We start from the raw sequence: 23834 nt of genomic DNA, 5'->3' as shown, positions 1-23834 counted from the left end.
TCCTTCAGAAGACAAAGCGCGGCAAATGCCATCTGTAAAGTCGAATGGAGGAACACAGGTAAACGTCCTCGTGGTTTATCAGGGAGCGGATCGCACAGTGCAAGTGCAACGCACAGTGGGCCGGAAGACCGGTGGCACTCGGGTGTGGTGCGAGCGCCCTTCCCGGAAGTGGCCATTTCACCCACTTCCACTCCGATTGGTTCGATTGGTTCTCGCGCGTTTGGCTGCGATCGTGTTTCCACCCCCGTCGATGCCAGATTCCGATTTCGAGTGAAAATGATTCCCGCTGACACCGCGCGTGCAGTTCCCTCCGCCCGACACCTGCTGTGCGCGGCGCACAGTGGGCCAGAAGACCGGTGGAGGCGGACAAAACTCTAGACGCGTTTTGAGCTCCAAAGTCACTATACAGCCCTCGAACCGAACGTGTGCCCCACCAAAGTATTCCTCGTTCGGAGAGCAATCCGTTGGTGGGGGTCACACGTTCGGTTCGAGTCCCAGTTAGCGACTCTGGAGCTCAAAACGCGTCTAGATTTTTGTCCGCCTCCACCGGCTTCTGGTCCACTGCGCGGCGCGCGGCACTGCTGTCGCTCTGTCCTTCTCACACTCATGGCCCAGCCCGCAGGGCCCGTAGGGTGCGAGTGAGACAAACGATACGGAACTCCTGTGCCCCGCAGGACAAGAAGCGCGCCTTCAGCATCCAGGGGAAGACAGTAGCCAATGGCGAGGCGACGCGGTCCTACCTCGCCGTCGCCCCGGCCCTGCCCGTGCTCCAGGGGGCGCCCGCCGCCCCCGCCGGCCCCCGCCACCCCCGGCTGGCCAAGCGCTCCCACAGCTCGGTGGGCGCGTCGGGGTCGCCGGTGGCGGCGGCCGGGGGCGGCGGGGGCGGCACCCCTGTGGCCGCCGACCGGCCGGACGACGGCGACCTGCAGGCCATGCACGACGGCCGCCTTCAGGTGGCGAGGACCATCCGGGAGAAGGAGAAGAACCCCGACAGGATCAGCCTGGACAGGTGCGCTTCACAGTGGCGGCCGAAACTCTAGACGCGTTTTGAGCTCCAGAGTCGCTGAATGGGACCCGAACCGGACGTGTGACCCCACCAATGGATTGCTCTCCGAACGAGGAATCCATTGGTGGGGTCACACGTCCGGTTCGAGTCCCATTTAGCGACTCTGGAGCTCAAAACGCGTCTGGGAGTTTGGCCACCTCCGGTCTTCTGGCCCACTGTGCGTCGTTCGTCCTTTCGGTGTGTGAGTCGGTGTGAGTGTGAGAGAGAAAGCGCTTTCCTCTTCGACAGGCGGGGGCTGACGGCCGTGCCGCTGATGCCCGGCGAGTCGCGCGTGCGCCTGCTCTCGCTGCAGCACAACCTCATCACGCGCATGGACTCGCTGTCGGCGGCGGGGCTCACGCTGAGCCGCCTCGTGTTCCTCGACATGTACGACAACCAGGTGGACCGCGTGTCGGGCCTCGACTGCCTGGACAACCTGCGCGTGCTGCTCATGGGCAAGAACCGCATCAAGAAGATCGAGGGCCTGCGCCGGCAGACGCGCCTCGAGGTGCTGGACCTGCACGGCAACCAGATCACGTCCGTCGGCGGGCTGTCCTTCCTGTGCGAGCTCAAGGTGGGTGGGCACCTCCGTCGCACTCAAGCACAGTGGGCTAGAAGACCGGCGCTGGCAGCCAAAACTCTAGACGCGTTTTGAGCTCCAGAGTCGCTAAATGGGACTCGAACTGAACGTGTGACCCCACCAATGGATTCCTCGTTCGGAGAGCAATCCATTGGTAGGGTCACACGCTCGGTTCGAGTCCTGTTCAGCGACTCTGGAGCTCAAAACGCGTCTAGAGTTTTATCCGCCGGCGCCTGTCCTCTGGCCCACAGTACAGTGTCACGGGCGGCCCCTACGCTCGCGGGTAAGAGAGGGAGGTGGTTGCTCGCAGGTGCTGAACCTCGCCGGCAACCAGATCCGTTCGGTGGGCGCGTCCGACCTGCAGGGCCTGCGCAACCTGCAGGAACTGAACTTGCGGCGGAACCGACTGAGGAAGCTGCTGGGCTTCGGGGACACGCCCCACCTCGTCAAGCTGTTCCTCAGCAACAACGAGCTCAGCAGGTGCCGGGCACAGTGGCACGGGCCTTCTGGTCCGCGGGGAGATAAAACACCACAGTCAATTGCCGAATGGCCCACTGTTAAATTACAATACGTTTTTGTAACAGTGATGTAATCTGGCTCTCCTGTTGCAGCGTCGAGGACATGTACAGTGTCGCGAAGGCCAGCCACTTGCGCGAGGTGACCATCGACGGCAACCCGGTGGCGCAGGGCGGCGACTGCGTGTCCTTCCTCGTGTCGTACTTACCGAACCTCAACATGCTGAGTAACCTGCAGGTGGGCGCACGTTCGGAGAGCAATCCATTGGCGGGGTCACACGTTCGGTTCGAGTCCCATTCAGCGACTCTGGAGCTCGAAACGCGTGTTGAGTTTTGGCCGCCTCACCAGTCTTCCGGCAAACCCACTATGTGCGGCGGTCAAGTTGTCGTGACATGCCACTCCGCTTCCAGATCACCGACCCCGTGCGCAAGGCCGCCATGTCGTGGCGCTCCAACAAGGAGGCCGCCAGCAGCCTGTTCGTGCAGTTGGGCGTCGGGGAGCCGGACGGCGTCAAGCGGGAGGAGGTCATCTTCAACGCGCGCACCAACTGGGAGCTGCTGCGCTCGCAGTCCTGCTGCGCCAACAGCCCCCGGCCCGGACACGGCCCCGGCCACGCGTCGGGGCAGAGGCCAGGCACGGCCTCGGGCACGGCCACGGCCGCCCCCAGTCTCGACGCCGACCACCAGCACGGCCTCGACGGCGAGGACAAGCCGACGGTGCAGTCTCGCGCGCGGCAAGGCGGGCGGCGCGGCCTCGGCCAAGCAGAACGGGTCCGCGGCCTCGGCCACGGCCTCCACCGGCGTGGCGGGCGTGGGGCCGTCCGCCAGGGTGGTGAGCATGATGGACCGCGGCGACAGCAGGCGCGCGCAGAGGGGGCTGGTGCGGCGGACGGCGTCGCAGGACACGGACACGTCCTCCACCAACACGTCCAACAGGTGCGCGCACAGTGGGCTAGAAGACCGGTGGAGGCGGCCAAAACTCTAGACGCGTTTTGGGCTCCAGAGTCGCTAAATGGGACTCGAACCGAACGTGTGACCCCACCTATGGATTCCTCGTTCGGAAAGCAATCCATTGGTGGGGTCACACGTTCGGTTCGAGTCCTGCATTTAGCGACTCTGGAGCTCAAAACGCGTCTAGAGTTTTGACCGCCTCCGCCAGTCTCCTGGCCCACTGCGGCGCGGTCTCTTGGATTGAAACGCGAAAAAATAAACCAAGTTGATTTTGCAGTGTTGAGTTCTTCCGGCTTCCGCCGATCCTCGCTCCGCTGCTGGGCTTCCCGGAGGAGAAGCAGGTGAACGGGGAGGTCGCCGAGCAGCCCGGCGCCTCCGCCACCGGCCCTGCCGCCCCCGGGCCGCCCCCCGCGCGCCGCCCCCGCCGCTGCGACAGCCTGTCCAGCGTGGAGCCCAACGTGGACTCGTCGCTGAGCTCGCTGAGCGGCAGCAGCGGCGGCGAGGAGGACGACGACGAGTCCAGCGGGGAGCTGCCGGCCGCCCCCGCCGCCGCCCCCGCCGCCGCCCCCGTGGAGGTGCAGCGCACCAAGAGCGCCACGCCGCACCGCCGGCCGCCCCCGATGTACAAGCCGCCGCCCCCGAGGGCGTCCACGGCACGCCCCAAGCCGCAGGCCAGCGCGGCCATGTCGGCGCGCGGCGTGAGCAGCGGCGGGGGCGGCGCCGCCTCCACCGGCCCCCCAGCCGCGGCCAGCGCCCCGCCGCCTCCACCCGCCGCCCCCCTCTGCCCCGCCCCCGCCGCCCCCAGCAGTGCGGGCAACGCGCAGGGCAAGACACGCGAGCAAGGTGAGATAGTGACTGCGATAGTCGCAAACTTGGGTGCTCGCTGCTGGCGTCCCGCCGCGTCCCGCGCAGTGTGGATGCACACGCCAAGCACGTCCCGCTTCACAGTGGATTTGCCGTGGAGGCGGACTCGAACCGAACGTGTGACCCCACCAATGGATTGCTCTCCGAAGGAGGAATCCATTGGTGGGGTCACACGCTCGGTTCGAGTCTCATTTAGCGACTCTGGAGCTCTAAACGCGTCTAGAGTTTTGTCCGCCTCTTCACGCTTTGCGTCGCGCTGCCCGGCGCTGCCCCCAGGCGGCGACTACCTCGTGGAGATCAGCGGCCGCTACCTCAACGTGTACGGCCAGGGCGCGCTGCGGTTCATCGACAGACCGTGGAACGCGGCCAAGGCCGCCGACGTCACCATCGTCCGCTTCAACTACATCAACTTCAACGGGCTGACGGCGGTGCTGGGCCGCCTCAAGCAGCGCTTCCCCAACGCCGAGCACTTCATCTTCCGCGAGAACAACCTGGCGTGTCTGGGCCAGCTCAACGCGCTCGCCGACATCCAGGGCCTCACCTCGCTGTGCGTCGAGGAGGAGGGCAACCCCATCGTGGCCAAGCAGTGGCAGAGCTACGCCATCTACCGCCTGGCACACTGGGGGCTGCGCACCATCAACGACGTGGAGGTGGGTGGAGACCACAGCACAGTGGGCCAGAAAACCGGTGGAGGCGGCCAAAATTCTAGGCGCGTTTTGAGCTCAGTCGCTAATCAGGGCTCGAACCGAACGTGTGACCCCACCAATGGATTGCTCGTTCGGTGAGCAATCCATTGGTGGGGTCATAGGTTCGGTTCGAGTCCCACTAAGTGACTCTGGAGCTCAAAACGCTTCTTGAGTTCTGGCCGCCTCTACCGGTCTTCTTCCCCACTGTGCACAGACAGCCCCCAGGCGCGAGTGGTTCAGAAGAGTTTCTGTCTCTTTCACGCCCTTATGGAGAAGCCTTTGAGTGCGACAGAGACAGAGCGACGAAACGACTCTTCTGAATCGCCCGGCAGCGTGTCACTGTCTGATTGCTGGCTCCCTTCCACGAGGACATGAAAGTTGAACGAACTTGGACGGGAACTGGCGACTCACAGTGTGCTAGAAGACCGGTGGAGGCGGCCAAAACTCTAGACGTTTTTGAGCTCCAGAGTCGCTAAACAGGACTCGAACAGAACGTGTGACCCCACCAATGGATTCCTCGTTCGGAGAGCAATCCATTGGTGGGGTCACACGCTCGGTTCGAGTCCCATTCAGCGACTCTGGAGCTCAAAACGCGTCCGGGGTTTTAGCCGCCTCCGCCGGCCTTCCGGCCCACTCCAAGTGCCCCCTCTGCCGCAGGTGACGGAGGAGATGGTGTCGGCCGCGGCCGCCGAGTTCCGCGGCCTCAGCGACCTGGTGCTGTGGTCGCTGCCGGACACCCTGCTGCAGCCCCTGCTGTCGCGGCTGCGCTTGGACGGGTCGCGCGGCCACGGCGCCGCCCTGCCCGCCCCGCACCACCACCACCTCAGCGCGCGCCAGTGGCTGTGGACCGCGGACCCCGCGCTGCGCACCGTGGTGGGCAAGGAGGCCCTGCAGTGGCGGCGCACCAGCCTCACGCAGGTAAAAAAAAAAACATTTTATAATTTTAATGAAAGAAAAAGAAGAAAAAAGACTAGGGGGTAATCACTGTGAATTTCAGTGTACAAATCCAATGAGATTCAGTCAAATTCCGATAAATTTCAGTCAAATTTCGACAAATTTCAGTCAAATTTCGAGAAATTTCTGTCGAATTTTCAAGAATTTGAGTCGAATTTCGATGAATTTCAGTCGCAATTTGACGAATTTCAGTCAAATTTCGATGAATTTCTATGCAATTTCGATAAATTTTGACAAATTTCAGTGAATTTTTCAAGTTTGATGAATTTCGAGTAATCTCTCGTTGAAAAAGATGGTGATGATGCTTGCTTGACGTGGCTTGACGCCGCGACGTTCCGTCCCAGGACGACCTGCTGTGGCGCCACAAGGGACGCGTGCAGCTCGGCGCGCTCCTCGACATGGCCGTGTCCGCCGTGGCCAAGCTGCGCCAGCTCGAGTCCGAGTGGCCCAGCGTGCTGCAGGAGCTGGTGCGCGACACGCTCGTCGACTACTCGCACCTGCACGCCTACATGAAGAAGTGCATGGCCAGCCTGCAGCGGCTCTGAGCACGCCGCCGAACGCTCTGACGTCGCCCCGGCGCGGCACAGTGGGCCGCACAGTGGGCCGGAAGACCGGCGGAGGCGGCCAAAATCCCGGACGCGTTTTGAGCTCCAGAGTCGCTAACCATGACTCGAACCGAACGTGTGACCCCACCAATGGATTCCTCGTTCGGAGAGCAATCCATTGGTGGGGTCATACACGTTCGGTTCGAGTCCCATTCAGCGACTCTGAAGCTCAAAGCGCATCCGGAATTCTGGCCACCTGCGCCGGTGTTCTGGCCCACTGTGTGACGTCGCTCCGGCGCGGTGGGGCCGCGAGCTCTTGGGGTACTGTGGTGTATTGATTGGGGGTTCCAAGAGCAGTATTTTTAATCAAGTATTTTTAGACACGAGGGGTCCTCGGGCAATCAATATTTATTGTTTTTTCATGCTGGCTTCGTGTTTCATGGACGGTGAATTCGATCATTGTATTCGAAATACAAGCTTTACAAAACACGACTTGCCTACTCTACTTCTTTCTTTGGCTTTATGCTCGACTCGCGTGTCGGCTTCAGTCTTATTCGTTGCTGTTTCCGGTTTCGGCCGGCCAACTTCCGGCTTACTTCCGGTTGGCGTGGGCCGCGTCCACGGTGGACGACATGCCGCTGTCGCTGCCGTTGTCCGGGACTTCGGCGTCCTCCAAGTCCTTGACGGCGTCCTTGGTGGCGAGCAGCGTGTCGTCGTCCGCGGGGCCGGGCCCGGGGGCCTTCTCCGCGCCGACCGCGGTCCGCTCGGGCGGCACCTCGCCCACCAGAGGCACCTTCTTTCGGCCGAAGAACCCGGCCTGGCGACGAGGCCACGGGTTAGAATGCCGGAAGTGCTACCAGAAACACTGGAAGTGCTTCCAGGAAAAGTGGGAGTGCTTCCAGGGACACCGGAAGTGCTTTCAGGGACACCGGAAGTGCTTCCAGGGACACCGGAAGTGCTTTCAGGGACACCGGAAGTGCTTCCAGGGACACCGGAAGTGCTTCCAGGGACACCGGAAGTGCTTCCAAGGACACCGGAAGTGCTTCCAGGGACACCGGAAGTGACTCCAGGGACACCGGAAGTGCTTCCAGGGACACCGGAAGTGCTTCCAGGAACACCGGAAGTGCTTCCAGGGACACCGGAAGTGCCTCCAGAAACACCGGAAGTGCCTCCAGGGACACTGGGGGTGGTTGCATGAAGTGTCCACAACGTGAGACAATGACGCACCTTGGCCAGGGCGAGGGTGAGCAGCATCAGCAGCAGCAGCCCCGCGGCCACGGACAGCCCCACGACCCAGGGCTGCACGGGCGCCGACTCGGACGGCCGCATGAACAGCGTGGACAGCTGCACTGGCCGCGCGCTGGAAACACGTCACACTGCCAGTTTCCTTTCCTTCAAGAAACTTCAGGCGTAGTCTCTAAGTGTAGACAGAACTTCCCAGGACGCTCCAGTGTCGAAACGAGTGACAACCGCTCGACAAGCTGCCTGAGGTTGGCACCTTCCGACACTAGCGGCTTGGGCGAGCACTGGGGCCTTACATGGTGACCTTGGTCCCGGCGGGCAGCCTGGCCACCCTGGGCGGCACCACCACGCCCTTGGTGTGCACGGCCACGGCGCGCGCGGACGGTCCGACGACCTGGAGCAGGGCCTCGGTGAGCAGCCGGAGCTGCAGGTCCACTCGCGTGGAGGAGCCCCTCTGCAGCGACAGCTGGCACTCCAGCTGCACGCATACCACGGCCTCCGCGCCGCAGCGCAGGCCGCCGTCAACGTCCTGGACGTCCTCGGCGTCCTGGACGTCCTCCGAGTCCACGGCGGCGGGCCGCGCCGGAGCCAGCCTGTCGTCCTGCTCGGCCTTGGTGGCCTCGCTCGCGGCGCACGCCGCGCGCACGCCGTCCACCAGCACCTGCATCTGCAGCAGCGTGACCAGGCGGCCGCGGCTGCCGCCCAGCCTGGCCTTCGCCGGCAGCAGCATGCGCAGCGACACCGCCTGCACGGCCGTGGGGCCCGCGGTGTGCACCTGCCGACAGGGAGAGTTCAACTACCCGCACAGTGGGCCAGAAGACCGGTGGAGGCGGCCAAAACTCAAGACGCGTTTTGAGCTCCAGAGTCGCTAAATGGGACTCGAACCGAACGTGTGACCCCACCAATGGATTGCTCTCCGAACGAGGAATCCATTGGTGGGGTCACACGTGCTCGGTTCGAGTCCTGTTTAGCGACTCTGGAGCTCAAAACGCGTCTGGAGTTTTGGCCGCCTCCACCGATCTTCTGACCGACGAAACAAGAATGTGAACCTCCACTCGGTGCCCACCTCGTAGGTGTGCGTGAAGCGCACGGGCTTGGCGCCGGACTGCTGCGGCAGCAGGCCCAGCTCAGGCGACGCCCTGCCCACCAGGTCCAGGTCCACGACGGCGGCCATCGGCAGCGTGGCGGCCAGGACGTTGTCCTCGGGCCGCGTGTCCAGGCTGTTGGCCGCGCTGGTGGCGTTGAGGAGCACGCCCAGGACGGGCGCCGCGGAGCCGTCCGGCGACAGGGACACGGCGGACACGTCCAGGGGCACGTCCAGCGTCGCCTGCAGGGGTTGCCGCAAAAAACATAAACATGGACATAAACGAGAACATAAACATGGACATAAACATGGACATAAACATGGACATAAACATGGAAACCATAAACATAAAACAAACATGGACAAAAACATGGACATAAACATGGACATAAACATGGACATAAACATGGACATAAACATGGACATAAACATGGACATAAACATGGACATAAACATGGACATAAACATGGACATAAACATGGACATAAACATGGACATAAACATGGACATAAACATGGACATAAACATGGACATAAACATGGACATAAACATGGACATAAACATGGACATAAACAGGCATAAACATGGACATAAACATGGACATAGGACATAAACAAGGACATAAACATGAGCATAGACATGGACATAAACATGAACATAAACATGAACATAAACTTGAACACAAACATGAACATAATCATGGACATAAACATGAACAAAAACATGAACATAATAATGAACATAAACTGGTCTGTTACCTGCGCGTGGCGGCCCAGAGGGTTGGCCACGTCGCACAGGAGCAGCGTCGTCGCGGAGGCCTCGGTGCGCGGCGCGTGGCACGCCGCCGGCATCCTGGCCACGCCGAGGGGCGCGGGCAGCGTCACGGCGAGCTTGGCCAGGAAGGCAGGCTCACCGGCGTTGCTGATCAGGACCCGGAGAGTCACCTGTCGGGAGCTACCCAGCACCAGCGGCAGTCTGAAAGCAAACAAAACGGAAAAACTGAAAATCGCCGTCACCGGTATTCGAACCCACGAACATCGGCTTGACTCACGACGCGCCGCGCCACTCGACCGCGACGCTGAGGTTCGGCCGGCAGATGGCGTCGTTTGCGCAGCCCGTGGCGAAGGGGACCTTGAGGGACGCGGTGGTCGGCGCGGCGGGGTCCAGCACCGGGCAAGCCTTGCAGAAGGGCCGATCTGTGGCAGCGGTCGAGGGTTCAAACACCGGCACGCTAAAATATTTCCATCCGACATTGCATCGACACACAGTGAGCCAGAAGACCGGCCAAAATTCTAGACGCGTTTTGAGCTCACGAGCCGCCGAATTGGACTCGAACCAAACGTGTGACCCCACCATTGGATTCCTCGTTCGGAGAGCAATCCATTGGTGGAGTCACACGTTCCTTTCGAGTCCCATTCAGCGACTCTTGACCTCAAAACGCGTCCGGGATTTTGGCCGCCGGCGCCGGTCTTCTGGCCCACTGTGCGACGATTGCTTACCCCTGCGGGACGCCTCGTCGGTCAGGTTGAACCTCATGGTGACGTCGATGGGGATGGTGAAGTCGTCGATGTCGGGCCGGATGACCACCGTGACGTTGGTGCAGCTGCGCCTGTCCAGGGCGAGGCTCTGCACGTAGTGCACCTGCCGCGAGAGCTGCCGCCCCGCCAGCTGCAGCGCCGCGCGGTCCATCTGCCCCGACGGGCCGTCCAGCCACAGCGACACGGACGCGGCTGCAGCAGGAGGAATGCACAGTAGGCTAGAACACCGGTGGAGGCGGCCAAAACTCCAGACGCGTTTTGAGCTCCAGAGTCGCTAAATAGGACTCGAACCGAACGTGTGACCCCACCAATGGATTGCTCTCCGAACGAGGAATCCATTGGTGGGGTCACACGCTCGGTTCGAGTCCTGCTTAGCGACTCTGGAGCTCAAAACGCGTGTGGAGTTTTGGCCGCCTCCACTGGTCTTCTGGTCCACTGTGGAATGCTCTTGGCCCGGAGACGTGCTCCTAATCTGGCGTGCACCCACCTGCTTGCGGCTCGGCGCGCGGCCCGGTGTACTCGAGGCACGCCGTCAGGACGAACGACGTGGCCGAGAGGGGCAGCTCGCTGGAGGACGGCGTCATCCTGGGCACGAGGCGGGCGGCGGGCCGCGACAGCAGCACCGCGGCGTAGCCCGACAGTGGCGCGCCCACGGCGAGGTCTGCAAACGCATTGACAGTGGGCCAGAGGGCGGCGTCATCCTGGGCACGAGGCGAGTTTTGAGCTCCAGAGTCGCTAAACAGGACTCCAATCGAACGTGTGACCCCACCAATGGATTCCCCGTTCGGAGAGCAATCCATTGGTGGGGTCACACGTTCGGTTCAGTCCCATTAGGCGACTTTGGGGCTCAAAACGCGTCTAGAGTTTTGGCCGCCTCCACCGGTCTTCTGCCCCACTGTGCGACGTACCCGCGTACCCGTTGCCGTCCAGGTCCTCGCCGGCCGCCATGCTGAAGCCGAAGGCGCGCAGGCCGCGGTGGACGTCCCTTGCGGCGACGCGCTGCGCGGCGGCGATCCTCAGCCCCGTCGAGGAGCCCAGGAACAAGTACACGGCGCCGCGGCCGCCGTCCTCGAACGGCGCGCCGACCCACACGTCTGGAAGATGCACTGGTTCACCACGCCGTCGAAGCGCAGTGGGCCAGACGACCGGTGAGGGCGGCCAAAACTCTAGACGCGTTTGGAGCTCCAGAGTCACTGAACAGGCCCCACCAATGATTCCTTGTTTGGAGAGCAATCCATTGACGGGGTCATACGTTCGGTTCGAGTCCCATTGAATGACTCTGGAGTTCAAAACGCGTCCGGGGTTTCGATTGCCTCCACCGGTCTTCTGACCCACTGTGCAGCGGCCTCTCCCCTTGCTTTGCACGTTGTTGCACCTCACCGTTGAAGCCGTCTCGGTTGACGTCGCCGGCCGCCGCGATGGCGGAGCCGAACCTCGGACCGTGGTCACCGTGTTCGCCGTGGTGGCGGTGGTGCGCGGGGACGTCGCGGGTCGGGGTCAGCGGGGCCTCCGTGCGCCGTAGACGGCCCTGCCGGATCGACCACAGAGGTGAGTTCACCGCCATCACCATGCTCGCCGCGTTCAACATGGTTCACCACCACACAGTGGCCAGAAGACCGGTGGAGGCGGCCAAAACTCTACACGCAGTCTGAGCTCCAGAGTCGCTAAATGGGACTCGAACCGAACATGTGACCCTACCAATAATGGATTCCTCGTTCGGAGAGCGATCCATTGGTGGGGTCACACGTTCGGTTCGAGTCCCATTTAGCGACTCTGGAGCTCAAAACGCGTCTAGAGTTTTGGCCGCCTCCACCGGTCTTCTGGCCCACTGTGCAGCGCACCTCGCCGTCGTTGACGTAGACGTACACGCGACCCTCGTCGCCGCGCTCCGGCCGCGTGTGCAGCGGGGCACCGACGAGGAGGTCGGCGAGGCCGTCGCCGGTCACGTCCACGGCCAGCACGGCCGCGCCGAAGTACTCGCCGAGCTGCTCGCCCAGCACCTCCTGGAGGGGCGTCATCTCGGCCGCGTCGCCCGCCGCGTCGTCCGCCAGCTCGAACAGCAGCACCTGGAACGAGGGCAGTGTACCTGGCCTGATCCAGCACAGTGGCCCAGAAGACCGGTGGAGGCGGTCAAAATCCCGGACGCGTTTTGAGCTCCAGAGTCGCTAAATGGGACTCGAACCGAGCGTGTGACCCCACAAATGGATTGCTCCCCGAACGAGGAATCCATTGGTAGGGTCACACGCTCGGTTCGAGTCCTGTTTAGTGACTCTGCAGCTCAAAACGCGTCTAGAGTTTTGGCCGCCTCCACCGGTCTTCTAGCCCACTGTGAGCCGCCGGAAAGGAGGGGAAAAGTCGCACCTTGCCTCTGTAAGGGGCAACTTCGGCGACATCCCCCGAACCCGCCGCCGGATCCGCCCCCCGCGGCCTTAGCCACGTGGGGTGGAAGGAAAGAGGCGAAGTGGCGCTTGACGCCTCTCCTTGCCCTGCAGGGCCGCCCCACTGTCAATCGGCCAGCCCTTATCTTTGGCTTTGGCGCCGCGCCAGGTCGGCAAGTCGGCCTCGTCTCCCCGCCCCGCACAGTGGGCCAGAAGACCGGTGGAGGCGGCCAAAACTCTAGACGCGTTTTGAGCTCCAGAGTCGCTAAACAGGCCTCGAACCGAACGTGTGACCCCACCAATGGATTCCTCGTTCGGAGAGCAATCCATTGGTGGGGTCCCACGTTCGGTTCGAGTCCCATTTAGCGACTCTGGAGCTAAAAACACGTCTAGAGTTTTGGCCGCCTCCACCGGTCTTCTAGCCCACTGTGCCTCGCCCCGCCCCTACCTGGCGGTGACACCGCAGCACCGCGCAGCTCCGCACAGCGCCACCGATGGAGTACTCAGAGCCAAGTCATAACCGCTGGCGTCCTTCCAGAGGCCTGGCTGCGCCTGGCTGGCTGGGGTGAGGTTCCTACGGCTGGTCGCCTTCTAGGGCTCGTTGATAGGCTCCCATATGGCTGGCTAGGGCTAGAGACTTCTGCTGCACAGTGGGCCGGAAGACCGGAAGGCGGTCGAAATCCCGGGACGCGTTTTGAGCTCCAGAGTCGCTGAATAGGACTCGAACCGAACGTGTGACCCCACCAATGGATTGCTCTCCGGACGAGGAATCCATTGGTGGGGTCACACGTTCGGTTCGAGTCCTGCTAAGCGACTCTGGAGCTCAAAACGCGTCCGAGGTTTTGGCCGGTCCACTGTGGGACCTCACCTTGCCGGTGAGCGCGGCCCGCGGCGCCCCCGCCGCGTACTGATCCCTGGGCGCTCCAACGCGGAACCTGCCGGCCGTCACCGAGTAACCTGGAGGACAGATCAGCTCTGTGTCAGGGCGCAGTGGGCCAGAAGACCGGTGGAGGCGGCCAAAACTCTAGACGTGTTTTAAGCTCCAAGGTCGCTAAACAGGACTCGAAGCGAGCGTGTGCCCCCACTTATGGATTCCTCGTTCGGAGAGCAATCCATTGGTGGGGTCACACGCTCGATTCGAGTCCCATTTAGCGACGCTGGAGCTCAAAACACGTCTAGAGTTTTGGCCACCTCTACCGGTCTTCTGGCCCACTGTGTGACTCCAGGAACGTCTTTCTACCGCGACGCATCGTGGCACCAACCAAAGTAACTGCAGTCTTGGAGCGTTTCCGTGCTGGTGACCACCTTCTCGATGAGCTGGCCGACGGGGCTAATGCGGTAGCGGATCACCGAGCCTACAAAAAAAAAAACAATAAAAAAAAATTCTATTAAAAAATAAATTATGATTGGGGATTGATTTATAATCCCAGAGAAGCCAGAAAAATGGTTTCTTGATTGCGCATTTCCTTGTTTTTAATTTTCAAGAAAACTTATCTTGTAATCTTGACATCTTTGTTGAAGAAAAGAAAGTTGGATCAAGAAAACGTTTCAAAAAAAAACCAAAGAAAGTTTTTTTTTTTAAAAACTCCAGTCGTTTTTTGGAGTGTACCAATTGCATCTTGGGTGAAACGATACCTCTCCACTGCAGCACTCCGGGCGCACCGAGAAGGACCTCAGTTTCGTCCTGGAATCAAACCGAGGGGAAATGACTCCAGTGAAATTTGTACACTAAAAATCATCAAGCATGTAAAGTTTACCAAAATTCACTGAAATTCATCAAAATTCTTCTCTAAATTCAGCAGATTAAAATTTTTCCTAAATTCATCGAAATTTGACTGAGATTCATTGAATGTGTACTCTGAATTAAATTCACAGTGATTTCCCCTGGAAGCAAACAACGTGTTTGGCAATCAACACTGCCTTGCCATTGCGGCTGCAGCTGCCCGTGGACGCGACAACGGGTGCAATGCTCTTGATTTCCGTCTCGCGAGACCGTTCGCAGACTCCGCGCCGTTATCGACAGTGCAGCGGCAAAAAACAGCAATTTTTTGTTCTTTTTCTTCTTTTGTTTTGAACGGACCCCGTCTAATGGAGGGCGGAGGACAAACAACGGCCCTTGGTCAAATCCGGAGGCACAGCCGCGTAGCCTAGTCTGACCTAGACGGAGCGACGAAACTCGTTCAAGCACCATCTGCAATGTTTGTTCACGGGTAAGTGTGTGTGAGTGTGAGCGCGCGAGTGCGTGTGTGTGGGTAGGTGTGAATGTGTGAGTGTGTGTGCGGAAAGGCCACGGGCACAAGGCTTCGCGAGTAAGTGTTTGTGTGTGTGTGTGCGCGTGGGCGGATGCGTGTTTGTGTGGGTGAGTGTGTTTGCACTTGTGCTCGTCTGCACCATACACTTGTCTTACTGCGGCTCCGCCCGAAAGAAGGCGAGGGAATTCCCCTCCCCCTCCTCCTCACAGTGGGCCAGAAGACCGGCGCAGGCGGCTAAAACTCGAGACGCGTTTTGAGCTCCAGAGTCGCTTAACAGGACTCAGATCGAACGTGTGACCCCACCAATGGATTCCTCGTTCGGAGAGCAATCCATTGGTGGGGTCGCACGTCCGGTTCGAGTCCCAGTTAGTGACTCTGGAGCTCAAAATCCGTCCGGGATTTTGGCCGCCGGCGCCGGTCTTCTGGCCCACTGTGCCCTTGCTCACCTGACTGATGTGTGCCGAGAAGCCCGCCTCGCCGAAGGCGTAGTTGAAGACGTTCTTGGTGGCGCCGGGGCCTTGCGAAGGGTCGGGCACCGCGGCCCCCTGCTTGGCTGAGAGGAAAGCGGGTCACAGTGGGCCAGAAGACCGGTGGAGGCGGCCAAAACTCTGAACGTGTTTTGAGCTCCAGAGTCGCTAAATGGGACTCGAACCGAACGTGTGACCCCACCAATGGATTCCTCGCTCGGAGAGCAATCCATTGGTGGGGTCACACGTCCGGTTCGAGTCCCATTGAGCTACTCTTGAGCTCAAAACGTGTCTACAGTTTTGGCCGCCTCCACCGGTCTTCTGGCCCACTGTGCGGGTTCTCTTTGGATCGCCAGGCGAGACATTTCATTTTTAATAAGAGTTGAAGTTACTCCGGGGCACCGCTGCGTGACGGCCCTCGTTCCAACTGTCAAAGTGTTTTTTTTTCGCTCACCGTAACTGTCGGCCAGTGGGGCGTACGGCCTGCTCAGGTTCTCGGTCAGCGCGTAGCACAGCCCGTTCATGAGGTAGTGCTTGTTCTTGTACATCTGGTTCTTCCAGCCCGGTCCACACACCTGGCGACATCAAGGTGCAACTCTGTCAACTCTGTCAAATAAATTGGTCGTTTACGAAGGCATCTTCATAAATTTACGGGAAATTTACGATGAATGTTCGTGAAATTGGAAAATTTACGAAGCCACCTTCGTAAATTTATGGGGAACCTACGGAGACTTTGCAAATTCTTCGTAAATTTCATACTAAGAACAAGAAAAACTGCCTTTTCCAGAGGTGGCTTTGAAAATCTCCGATACTTCTTTTCACAGTGGTCCAGACCTGGGGTCCGGACGCATTTTCTGGCATTGTTTTGGGGAACCAGGAAACACTTGAATGGGCGGAACGAGGAGCGTAATCGTCGTGCAATAAGATAAGCGAAGCAGCGAAGACGCCAACGCCCCGACCACTCCACGCCTACACTGGCAAATCTCTCTTCACTCACTGTAAGTCGCTAAATGGGACTCGAACCGAACGTGTGACCCCACCAATGGATTCCTCGTTCGGAGAGCAACCCATTGGTGGGGTCACACGTTCGCTTCGAGTCCCGTTTAGCGACTCTGGAGCTCAAAACGCGTCTCGAGTTCTGGCCGCCTCCGCCGGTCTTCTGGCCCACTGTACCGGCCTACCAGCGTCATCCCGGCGGAAGTGGTGACGACGGCGGAGGCAAACATGGAGTCGTTCTTGAGGTGCTGCACGCGCTGGCCGCCGATGTACGCGTCCTCTTTACCTGGAACAGACAGACAGTCGTCACTTTCGGTTTCCGCGGGAACGGTGGGCCTGCCGTGGCTCTGGCATGCCGCCGGGGGCTGGCAGTGGGCCTGGCAGGAAGGCGGACTTTGATAAAGAGGAGATTGCCACTTGACGGATGTTCCGATTTAGATCCAAAGTCTCACGGCAAAAAAGCCGCCGCCTTGGAATCCAAAGGAACGCCTCGTCTTTCTTGATACTTCACACCACCTTTTTTCAATTTTTTCTGAAATTTAGAAGATTTATATTTTTTATAGTATTCCCCGTCCGATCCGAACCAATAACAAAATGAATAACAACGAAAACAACACGACTCCTGAAGGCAATCTCTAGGTATAAATCGTGGTCCGGTTAATCCATGAGGGCGGCCTGATACACTTCACCTTCGAGCACTGCGGGGGTGCACCTGGGCGAGGCCCCTGGCGCCCCCCATGCGTTGCCCCCCGGCCCCGGGGAGGGCCCCAGGGAGGGCCCCAGGGAGGGCGCGCAGCGGTGCAGCGCCCCAGGCTGGTGCAGGTCAGCCCTGGTCAGCCAGGACCCCTTCGGCTCGCCGACGAGCAGCCTGCGAACCGGAAAGAACAAGGTTCAAGGCTCTGGCTTAAACTGGGTAGAACTTAGCACAGCAGAGGCGGCTGAACCTCAAGACGCGTTTTGAGCTCCAGAGTCGCTAAACAGGACTCGAACCGAGCGTGTGACCCCACCAATGGATTCCTCGTTCGGAGAGCAATCCGTTGGTGGGGTCACACGTTCGGTTCGAGTCCCATTTAGCGACTCTGGAGCTCAAACCGCGTCCACAGTTTTGGCCGCCTCCACCGGTCTTCTGGCCCACTGTGATGGCGACTCACTGGCCGGAGGCGAGGGCCACGCTGTAGCCGAACAGCAAGTCCTCGGACGCGGCGTCGAAGACGACGGCGTGGTTGGCGTCCGCGTTGAAGGCGACGGCGCGAGGCGGCGCGGCCACCGCCAGCAGCACGGCGGCGACCACGGCGAGCATGGCGACGGTGTCGCGGACGCGGCTCCTTTGGCTTTGGCGGCGGCGCGTCAGCCAAGTGCGCCGCGCGGTGCCGCGCCTTGCCCGCGTCAGCGGCCGCCATCCGCCGCGGAAGGGGGAGGGGCGAGGGGACGCCCAGTCCTCAGGCGCGAACCGCAGTGCACATTTTCAAACGCGGATCTTGAGGGAGGGGCCGTCTCCGGTGACGTGGCCTCGGCGACGGCTTCGGCGACGACCTCGGTGACGGCCTTGGCGACGGCCTCAGCGACGTCCTCAGCGACGTCCTCAGCGACGTCCTCAGTGACGGCCTCGGCGACGACCTTAACGACGGCCTCGGCGATGGCCTCGGCGACGGCCTCGGTGAGGGCCTCAGCGACGGCCTCGGAGACGACCTTGGCGACGGCCTCAGCGACGGCCTTGGCCACGGCCTCAGTGACGGCCTCAGCGACGGCATCAGTGACGACCTTGGCCACGGCCTCAGTGACGGCCTCAGCGACGGCATCAGTGACGACTAGGGATCAAAGTGCCGGAAACTTTCCGGAAAATTTCCGGAAATTTTTCGGAAAATTTCGGAAAATTTCCGGACCCCTGAAAAAGTAGGAAATATTGGAAAATTTGGTGTTTTTGAGTTTTTGATTCATAAATGCACACAAACCTGTCTTTACGTTTTCCTTAGTGTATTGCACGATACATTTTACATTGTGCGAGCGCCATTTCACCCTCAGCCCTCTCGGGGTCACCTTTTTCAGTTTAATTTACCCAAAAATACACTTCTATCAAAGTTTCCAGTTTGAATTTTACGCCTTCATGCGCGCTTCCGATCGGAGGAGTTGGAATGGCAAACGCTGCGCCGAGGGCAGGTTGGTACTTGTGTTATCGCACCAGCGAAACCGGCACAGGAACGAGAGTTCAAGTAAAGGCTGGTGTACACTCTACATGTTGTACCATGAAGATTCTCCATATTATGGTGAAAATGTTCCATACTATGGTGGTGCAGCTGCCTTCATAACATACCATTGAGAATTAGATATTTTCACAAAAATTTCATTGGTATTATGGAAAAAATCTCCACCATGATATGTTGGTGCAGCCTTTCACAGTAAGACATTTGCAGTGTAGGCCATCAGCCAACTCCCACCAGGCCGACGCGGAATCTTAGGTCTAGAAAGTGAAAATGCCAATCGCTAATGTGACTATTTTGACCGATTTAGAAGTGGTCTTAGTTACCATGAAAATAAATAATTGGTTCCTTTCACCTGTTTCTCCGTTTTTGTTTTTTCGAATAAAATTTTTTTCCTCCCTTTATCACATTTTAACGCAATAAAGTCAATATTTCCAAATTTTCCAAAATTTCCCAAAAAAATGGAAATTTTCCACTTTTCCGGAAATTTTCCGGGAACTTTGAAGATTTCCGGGAAACTTCGACCCCTAGTGACGACCTTCGCCACGGCCTCAGTGACGGCCTCAGTGACGGCCTCGGTTACGGCCTCGGCGACGGCCTCGGCGACGGCCTCGGCGACGGCCTCGGCGACGGCTTCAGCGACGGCCTCGGCGACGACCTTGGCGACGGCCTCAGCGACGGCCTCAGTAACGGCCTCGGCGACGACCTCGGCGACGGCCTCAGCGACGGCCTCAGCGACGGCCTCGGAGACGACCTTGCCGACGGCCTAAGTAAAGGCCTCAGTGACGACCTTGGCGACGGCTTCAGCGAGGGCGGTTGCGCTAGCCGGCTGAGGCAGAGCAGCCTACAGTGCAGCTGCGCTTCACATCCAAAGCCTGGAGGCGCGTTCATGATGCGCCGCTGTTCCAATTGCCGTCCTCGCTCTGTCTCCCTCGCACTCGCGGTGGTCGGCACCTCTCGGCACCGCGTGCGCATGGCGTGTGAGGGGGACAGAGCGACAGGGCGGAAGCGGAATCGCTCTGCCGGTCGGACGGCGCGGACCACCGAGGCAGGCTGGCAGTTGCGTCTTCGTCTTACATTGGTGAACGTGGAGCACTTCGCGTGGTCTGCAGAACGCACTGTCGGACGGCACAGCACAGTGGGCCAGAAGACCGGTGCAGGCGGCCATAATTGTAGACGCTTTCTGAGCTCCACAGTCGCTGAATGGGACTCGAACCGAACATGTGACCCTATCAATGGATTGCTCTCCGAACGGGGAATCTATTTGTGGGGTCACACGTTCGGTTCGAGTCACATTCAGCGACCCTGGAGATCGAAACCCGTTTGGAATTTTGGCCGCCTCCACCGGTCCTCTGGCCCACTGTGCGCCGTAGTGGCTTGACGGCACGGACACTGATTACATGACGACGTGTTTGGTGCTGTTCGACTGCCCCGCTCCGCTCGCTCGCCCTAAAACAATTACAAATCATTCCAGTTTTCGGCGTTCGACAGCCGGCCGGACCGGACCGTGCCGCCGGTCGGTGGGGACGACAGAATTGCCCAGAGCCCCGCACGGTCGCCGCCTCGCTGCGCGCTTGCGCGCGCTGCGTGTGGTCCTCGGTGTGGTCACGCTTGTACTACAGCGCTCTGATTGGCCGCCGCTTCACCGCCATTGTTTTATTGTTCGTTCCGTTGGCATGGCTGGCCATGGCGGTCCTCGCTGGTGGAAGAGATAACATGACAGCGAGACCGCTGCGGCGCTGCATCCGGGATGCATTGGCCATCTGCATGCATATTCACTGGCCGCCCCGCCAAACCACGCGCAAATCCACCGCCACACCGCGTTTTGAGCTCCAGAGTCGCTAAATGGGACTCGAACCGAACGTGTGACCCCACCAATGGATTCCTCGTTCGGAGAGCAATCCATTGGTGGGGTCACACGTTCGGTTCGAGTCGCATTTAGCGACTCTGCAGCTTAAAACGCGTCTAGAGTTTTGGCCGCCTCCACCGGTCTTCTGGCCCACTGTGCGGCCTCCGACTGTACAGTACACCAGCAGCCATAACCTAAACCTGTGCTGAGCTTTTGGCGAGTACGTTCGGCCCCCCGTTCCCCCGGACTACCCCCTCCCAGATGCCGGTTTGAGTTATGACCCCCGCGACCCCTTCTGTCCCAATGCCGAGCGGAGCGAGGAGCCGAGCCTGCGGGGGCGGCTGGAGACGCGGTTGGAGGCGGCCAGCATGTGCCTTGGGTCTGCTGCCATTCCCTAATCTCGATCCCCCCCCCTTCCCCCTCCACCCCGTATCTGGCCCTCCCAAAGGATGAGACATACTCCATAGCCCTTCCCTTCCTGGAGGGTGCACCAGCGGTCAAGGCGCCCCCCTTCTCTCTCTCTCTCTCTCTCTCTCTCTCTCTCTCTCTCTCTCTCTCTCTCTCTCTCTCTCTCTCCCCTTCTCTCCGGCTCCGCCACATTCTAATCGGTCCTCCTCGGCCCGAGGCACACGCGAAATGCGGCATCAAGCACAGAGCAGCGGCAGCAAGCTACTCAGCCCTGACTCAGCCCCACTTCCTTGACCGCTTTCCCGAAACTTGAAAATTAAAACACTCGCTGCTCGCCCGGCCTCGCCCCGCCTCGCCCCGCCCCATTGCAAGCGCGCCGACCCCTGCCGCAAAGTTTGCCCGGAGGTGGCGTGGAAGGGGAACACGGCTGGACGAAAAACGGAGAGGTCGCGCGCACAGAGGGCTAGGAGACCGGTGGAGGCGGTCAAAACTCGAGACGCGTTTTGAGCTCCAGAGTCACTAAATGGGACTCGAACCGAACGTGTGACCCTACCAATGGATTGCTCTCCAAACGAGGAATCCATTGGCGGAGGCACACGTTCGAATCGAGTCCTGTTCGGCGACTCTGAAGCTCTAAACGCGTCTTGAGTTTTGGTCGCCTCCACCGGTCTTCTGGCCCACTGCGTGGCTGCCTCGGGGACATTTTAAGACCTTCCGCAATGCAATATATGTTGACAACGTGCTTACCGCAGGGCCGCGGGTCCCACCGAATTTGCGAGAACGCGTATGTCACAGTGGCAGTGCCTACGCTGCAGCTGGCAGGCGTTTTCCAGCATGGCCGCAACAATTGGCCCAGCCCGGCCCAGCCCCCCTCCCCTCCTTTCCATAGCGAGTGCCCACTGCTAAAAAGCCAAGAATTTAATTCATCCGGCATTTCCGCGGCGAGGCCACTTTTGGAATTGGCGCCATCCGGGCGCCAGACGCAGCCGAGCCGCGAGTCACCGCGTGGCGCGGCTTTTGAATTTTCCGATTTCCCTCCGCCCCCCTCCCTCCCTCCTCCTCCCTTCCCCTCCCCCCTCCTCCCCCTCCCTTCGCCTCCCTTCCCCTCCCTCCCCCGCGAGGCTGTCGCTGGGAAGGGCGCATGCCATTATATACACTAACCTCATTCGCAGGTGGCAAACGACTTCCTCCCCCTCCCCTCCCTCCCCCCCCTCCTCCCTCCCCCTCCTCCTCCTGCTCCTCCTCCTCCTCCACCTCCCCGACCTTCTCCACCCCGACCTCCCCCTGTCCAATATGAAGTTGTTGTGGACTTTGTTCGCATGAACAGAGAGGAGGTGATGAGTGGAAGGGAGAAGGGAAAGCCTCTGCGGGGGAGGTAGGGGAGAGAAGAGAGAGAGAGAGAGAGAGAGAGAGAGAGAGAGAGAAGGGGAGAGAGCTTGCCGTGTGTTTATCGGGCCGTGACACCGTGTCACCGCGATTCGCGTCACGTGACTGCCAGTGGAGTGCCGTCGGCCGATCATCCCGCACTTTTGGTTCACACAGTGTCCATGCTACACTTCGACAGTGATGGTTTTAATGGTGGATTTGACCCGGAGAGACGTCAAAATTATTGCCCCTCGAGAAAAACTTTACAGCTCTTTTAAAATCACATGGCGCCTTACAGGAGGTCCGAGAGGGCAAGCAGCTCAGCAACACGCACGGCCACTGTTTCGTGCACTTCGGCCTACAGCATGCTGAAAATGGGGTCAAAAGTTAAGCGATTATAAAGCCCAGGACTTTTCCCCTGCTGCTCTGGGGACCCAATGGGGGGCGAGTCGAGAAGGCGTCCGATCCGGGCGCTAGATGGCTGCCCACAACGGCCTCCAGTGCGTTCCGACCTCCACGACGGCGTGCCTCGAGGCGTGCTTCCTGCCCGTGGCGCACAGTGGCCCAGAAGACCGGTGGAGGCGGCCAAAGTCCCGGACGCGTTTTGAGCTCCAGAGTCGCTAAATGGGACTCGAACCGAACGTGTGACCCCACCAATGGGTTGCTGTCCGAACGAGGAATCCATTGGCGGGGTCACACGTTCGGGTTTGAGTCCCCTTTTTGGACTCTGGAGCTCAAAACGCGTCTAGAGTCTGGCCGCCTCCACCGGTCTTCTGGCCCTCTGTGCGGCGTGCTGCAGCCGCCAGTCCCGGTGCCGCCGATCCCAGGGCCAGGGCGGCCAGGGCGGCCAGGGCCCCGCCAAGCGGGCCGCCAGCACGACCAGCATGGCCAGGAGGGTGGCATCCCCGCGCCGGACACTTACTGGAGGGGGCCGTGGGGGCCTTGGGGGGGGGGGCGATATCGACCGTGGGGGGCGGGGGGGCAGGGGGGGGCGGCCGCGGCGGCGGCGTGGGGGCGGGGCAGGCCGCGCGCTCAGTGTAGGAGCAGACGGGCTCGCGGTCGCAGCGCGGTAGCGCGGACGGCGGCCACCGCACCGCCACGCCTGGCCACGCCACGCAACGCGGAGCCTGCCTGCAGGCCTGGGCACAGACCTGCCCGCGGCCTGCCTACCACGCCGTCGTGGGCCGCCAGGGCCGCCAGGGCCGAGCCCGCCGCACCATGGAGAAGCCCTAGACGTCCGCGACGTGGCCATGGCGCCAGCGTGCAGGCCATGCAGCCCGCGCGGCGACCCCCGACACCAGGGTCACCAGGCGGCCGCGCTGGCCGAGGCCGAGGCCCGGGGGCCGTGGCGGGGCCCTGGTCCCGGCAAAGGCAAGCCAAGGGCCAGGCCCAGGGCCCGCGCCGCAAGAAGCGAGAGATGGCCGTGTGGAGGTACGTGTGGCTGGCGGTGGTCATGATGGCCACCACGGTGGCCAGCAACCACAACCGGCCGTCCTCGTCGGGCGGCCAGGGCACGTCGCAGTCGCACGTCCAGGCGCCGGCCAACGCCGCCCCCGTCGGCCCGCCCCCGCCGGGACAGCCGCGGCCGGGGCAGCTGCGGCCGCCCGCCGTGGACCCCTACGAGGAGGCCTCCAGCGAGGTGCCGGGTGACTGGCCTCTCTTCGTGGACAACCACACCAACAACCACCACGGCACGGGGGGTCACGACGCCAACGCGTCCGTCGCCAACGTCACCAAGACCCCACTCTTCCCGCCCGACATCTTCACCATGGAGCAGCGGCGCCACGGCGCCATCGCGCTGCACGTCGTCGGCCTGGTCTACATGTTCGTGGCGCTGGCCGTCGTGTGCGACGAGTTCTTCGTGCCGGCCCTCGACGTCATCATCGAGAAGCTCGACATCGCCGACGACGTGGCCGG

General features: G+C 60.7%; 3 protein-coding genes across 3 annotated transcripts in view; 2 read left to right on the top strand and 1 right to left on the bottom strand.

Moving 5' to 3' along the window:
• Positions 1–932: 932 nt before the first annotated feature.
• LOC117648473 (leucine-rich repeat-containing protein 49) lies at positions 933–6140 on the top strand. Its single transcript, XM_034390978.1, has 9 exons — positions 933–1009; positions 1295–1619; positions 1936–2105; positions 2237–2378; positions 2552–2857; positions 3874–3934; positions 4232–4605; positions 5299–5559; positions 5940–6140. The coding sequence occupies exons 1-9, from the start codon at positions 933–935 to the stop codon at positions 6138–6140; spliced, it is 1917 nt and encodes a 638-aa protein (XP_034246869.1).
• Positions 6141–6530: 390 nt separating this feature from the next.
• LOC117648472 (integrin alpha-PS5-like) lies at positions 6531–17413 on the bottom strand. Its single transcript, XM_034390977.1, has 19 exons — positions 17249–17413; positions 16787–16965; positions 16283–16383; positions 15562–15676; positions 15081–15187; positions 14018–14066; positions 13645–13737; positions 13251–13339; positions 11846–12070; positions 11385–11532; positions 10913–11098; positions 10492–10665; positions 9966–10196; positions 9518–9662; positions 9225–9441; positions 8425–8709; positions 7679–8157; positions 7368–7500; positions 6531–6957 (listed from the first exon to the last, which is right to left on the bottom strand). Exons 1-19 carry the CDS (start codon positions 17395–17397, stop codon positions 6733–6735), a joined length of 3330 nt encoding a protein of 1109 aa, XP_034246868.1. The 5' UTR covers positions 17398–17413; the 3' UTR covers positions 6531–6732.
• Positions 17414–23334: 5921 nt separating this feature from the next.
• Positions 23335–23834, top strand: part of LOC117648471 (sodium/potassium/calcium exchanger Nckx30C) — a 16467-nt gene continuing 15967 nt past the window's right edge. Inside the window, exons 1-2 of the mRNA XM_034390976.1 lie at positions 23335–23445; positions 23497–23829. Coding sequence (XP_034246867.1) covers positions 23335–23445; positions 23497–23829 — 444 coding nt within the window. The remainder of the gene's footprint in view (positions 23446–23496; positions 23830–23834) is intronic.

The sequence above is a fragment of the Thrips palmi genome, unplaced genomic scaffold, assembly GCF_012932325.1.
Source record: "Thrips palmi isolate BJ-2018 unplaced genomic scaffold, TpBJ-2018v1 HiC_scaffold_3, whole genome shotgun sequence".
NCBI classification, from domain to species: Eukaryota; Metazoa; Arthropoda; class Insecta; order Thysanoptera; family Thripidae; genus Thrips; species Thrips palmi.
The sequence above is the reverse complement of the archived record's forward strand: the minus strand, read 5'-3'. Positions and strand labels throughout refer to the sequence as shown.

Bases quoted from the DNA above. Each gene is read 5' to 3' on its own strand.
- LOC117648473 (XM_034390978.1), top strand. From the start codon at position 933: ATGCACGACGGCCGCCTTCAGGTGGCGAGGACCATCCGGGAGAAGGAG. The intron at 2,106-2,236 runs GTGCCGGGCACA...CTCCTGTTGCAG, and splicing joins AGCAACAACGAGCTCAGCAG to CGTCGAGGACATGTACAGTG. The intron at 3,935-4,231 runs GTGAGATAGTGA...CGCTGCCCCCAG, and splicing joins GGGCAAGACACGCGAGCAAG to GCGGCGACTACCTCGTGGAG.
- LOC117648472 (XM_034390977.1), bottom strand. From the start codon at position 17,397: ATGCTCGCCGTGGTCGCCGCCGTGCTGCTGGCGGTGGCCGCGCCGCCT. The intron at 15,677-16,282 runs GTAGGCCGGTAC...TGATGTCGCCAG, and splicing joins CTTCCGCCGGGATGACGCTG to GTGTGTGGACCGGGCTGGAA. The intron at 10,666-10,912 runs GTACGTCGCACA...ATGCGTTTGCAG, and splicing joins GGACGGCAACGGGTACGCGG to ACCTCGCCGTGGGCGCGCCA.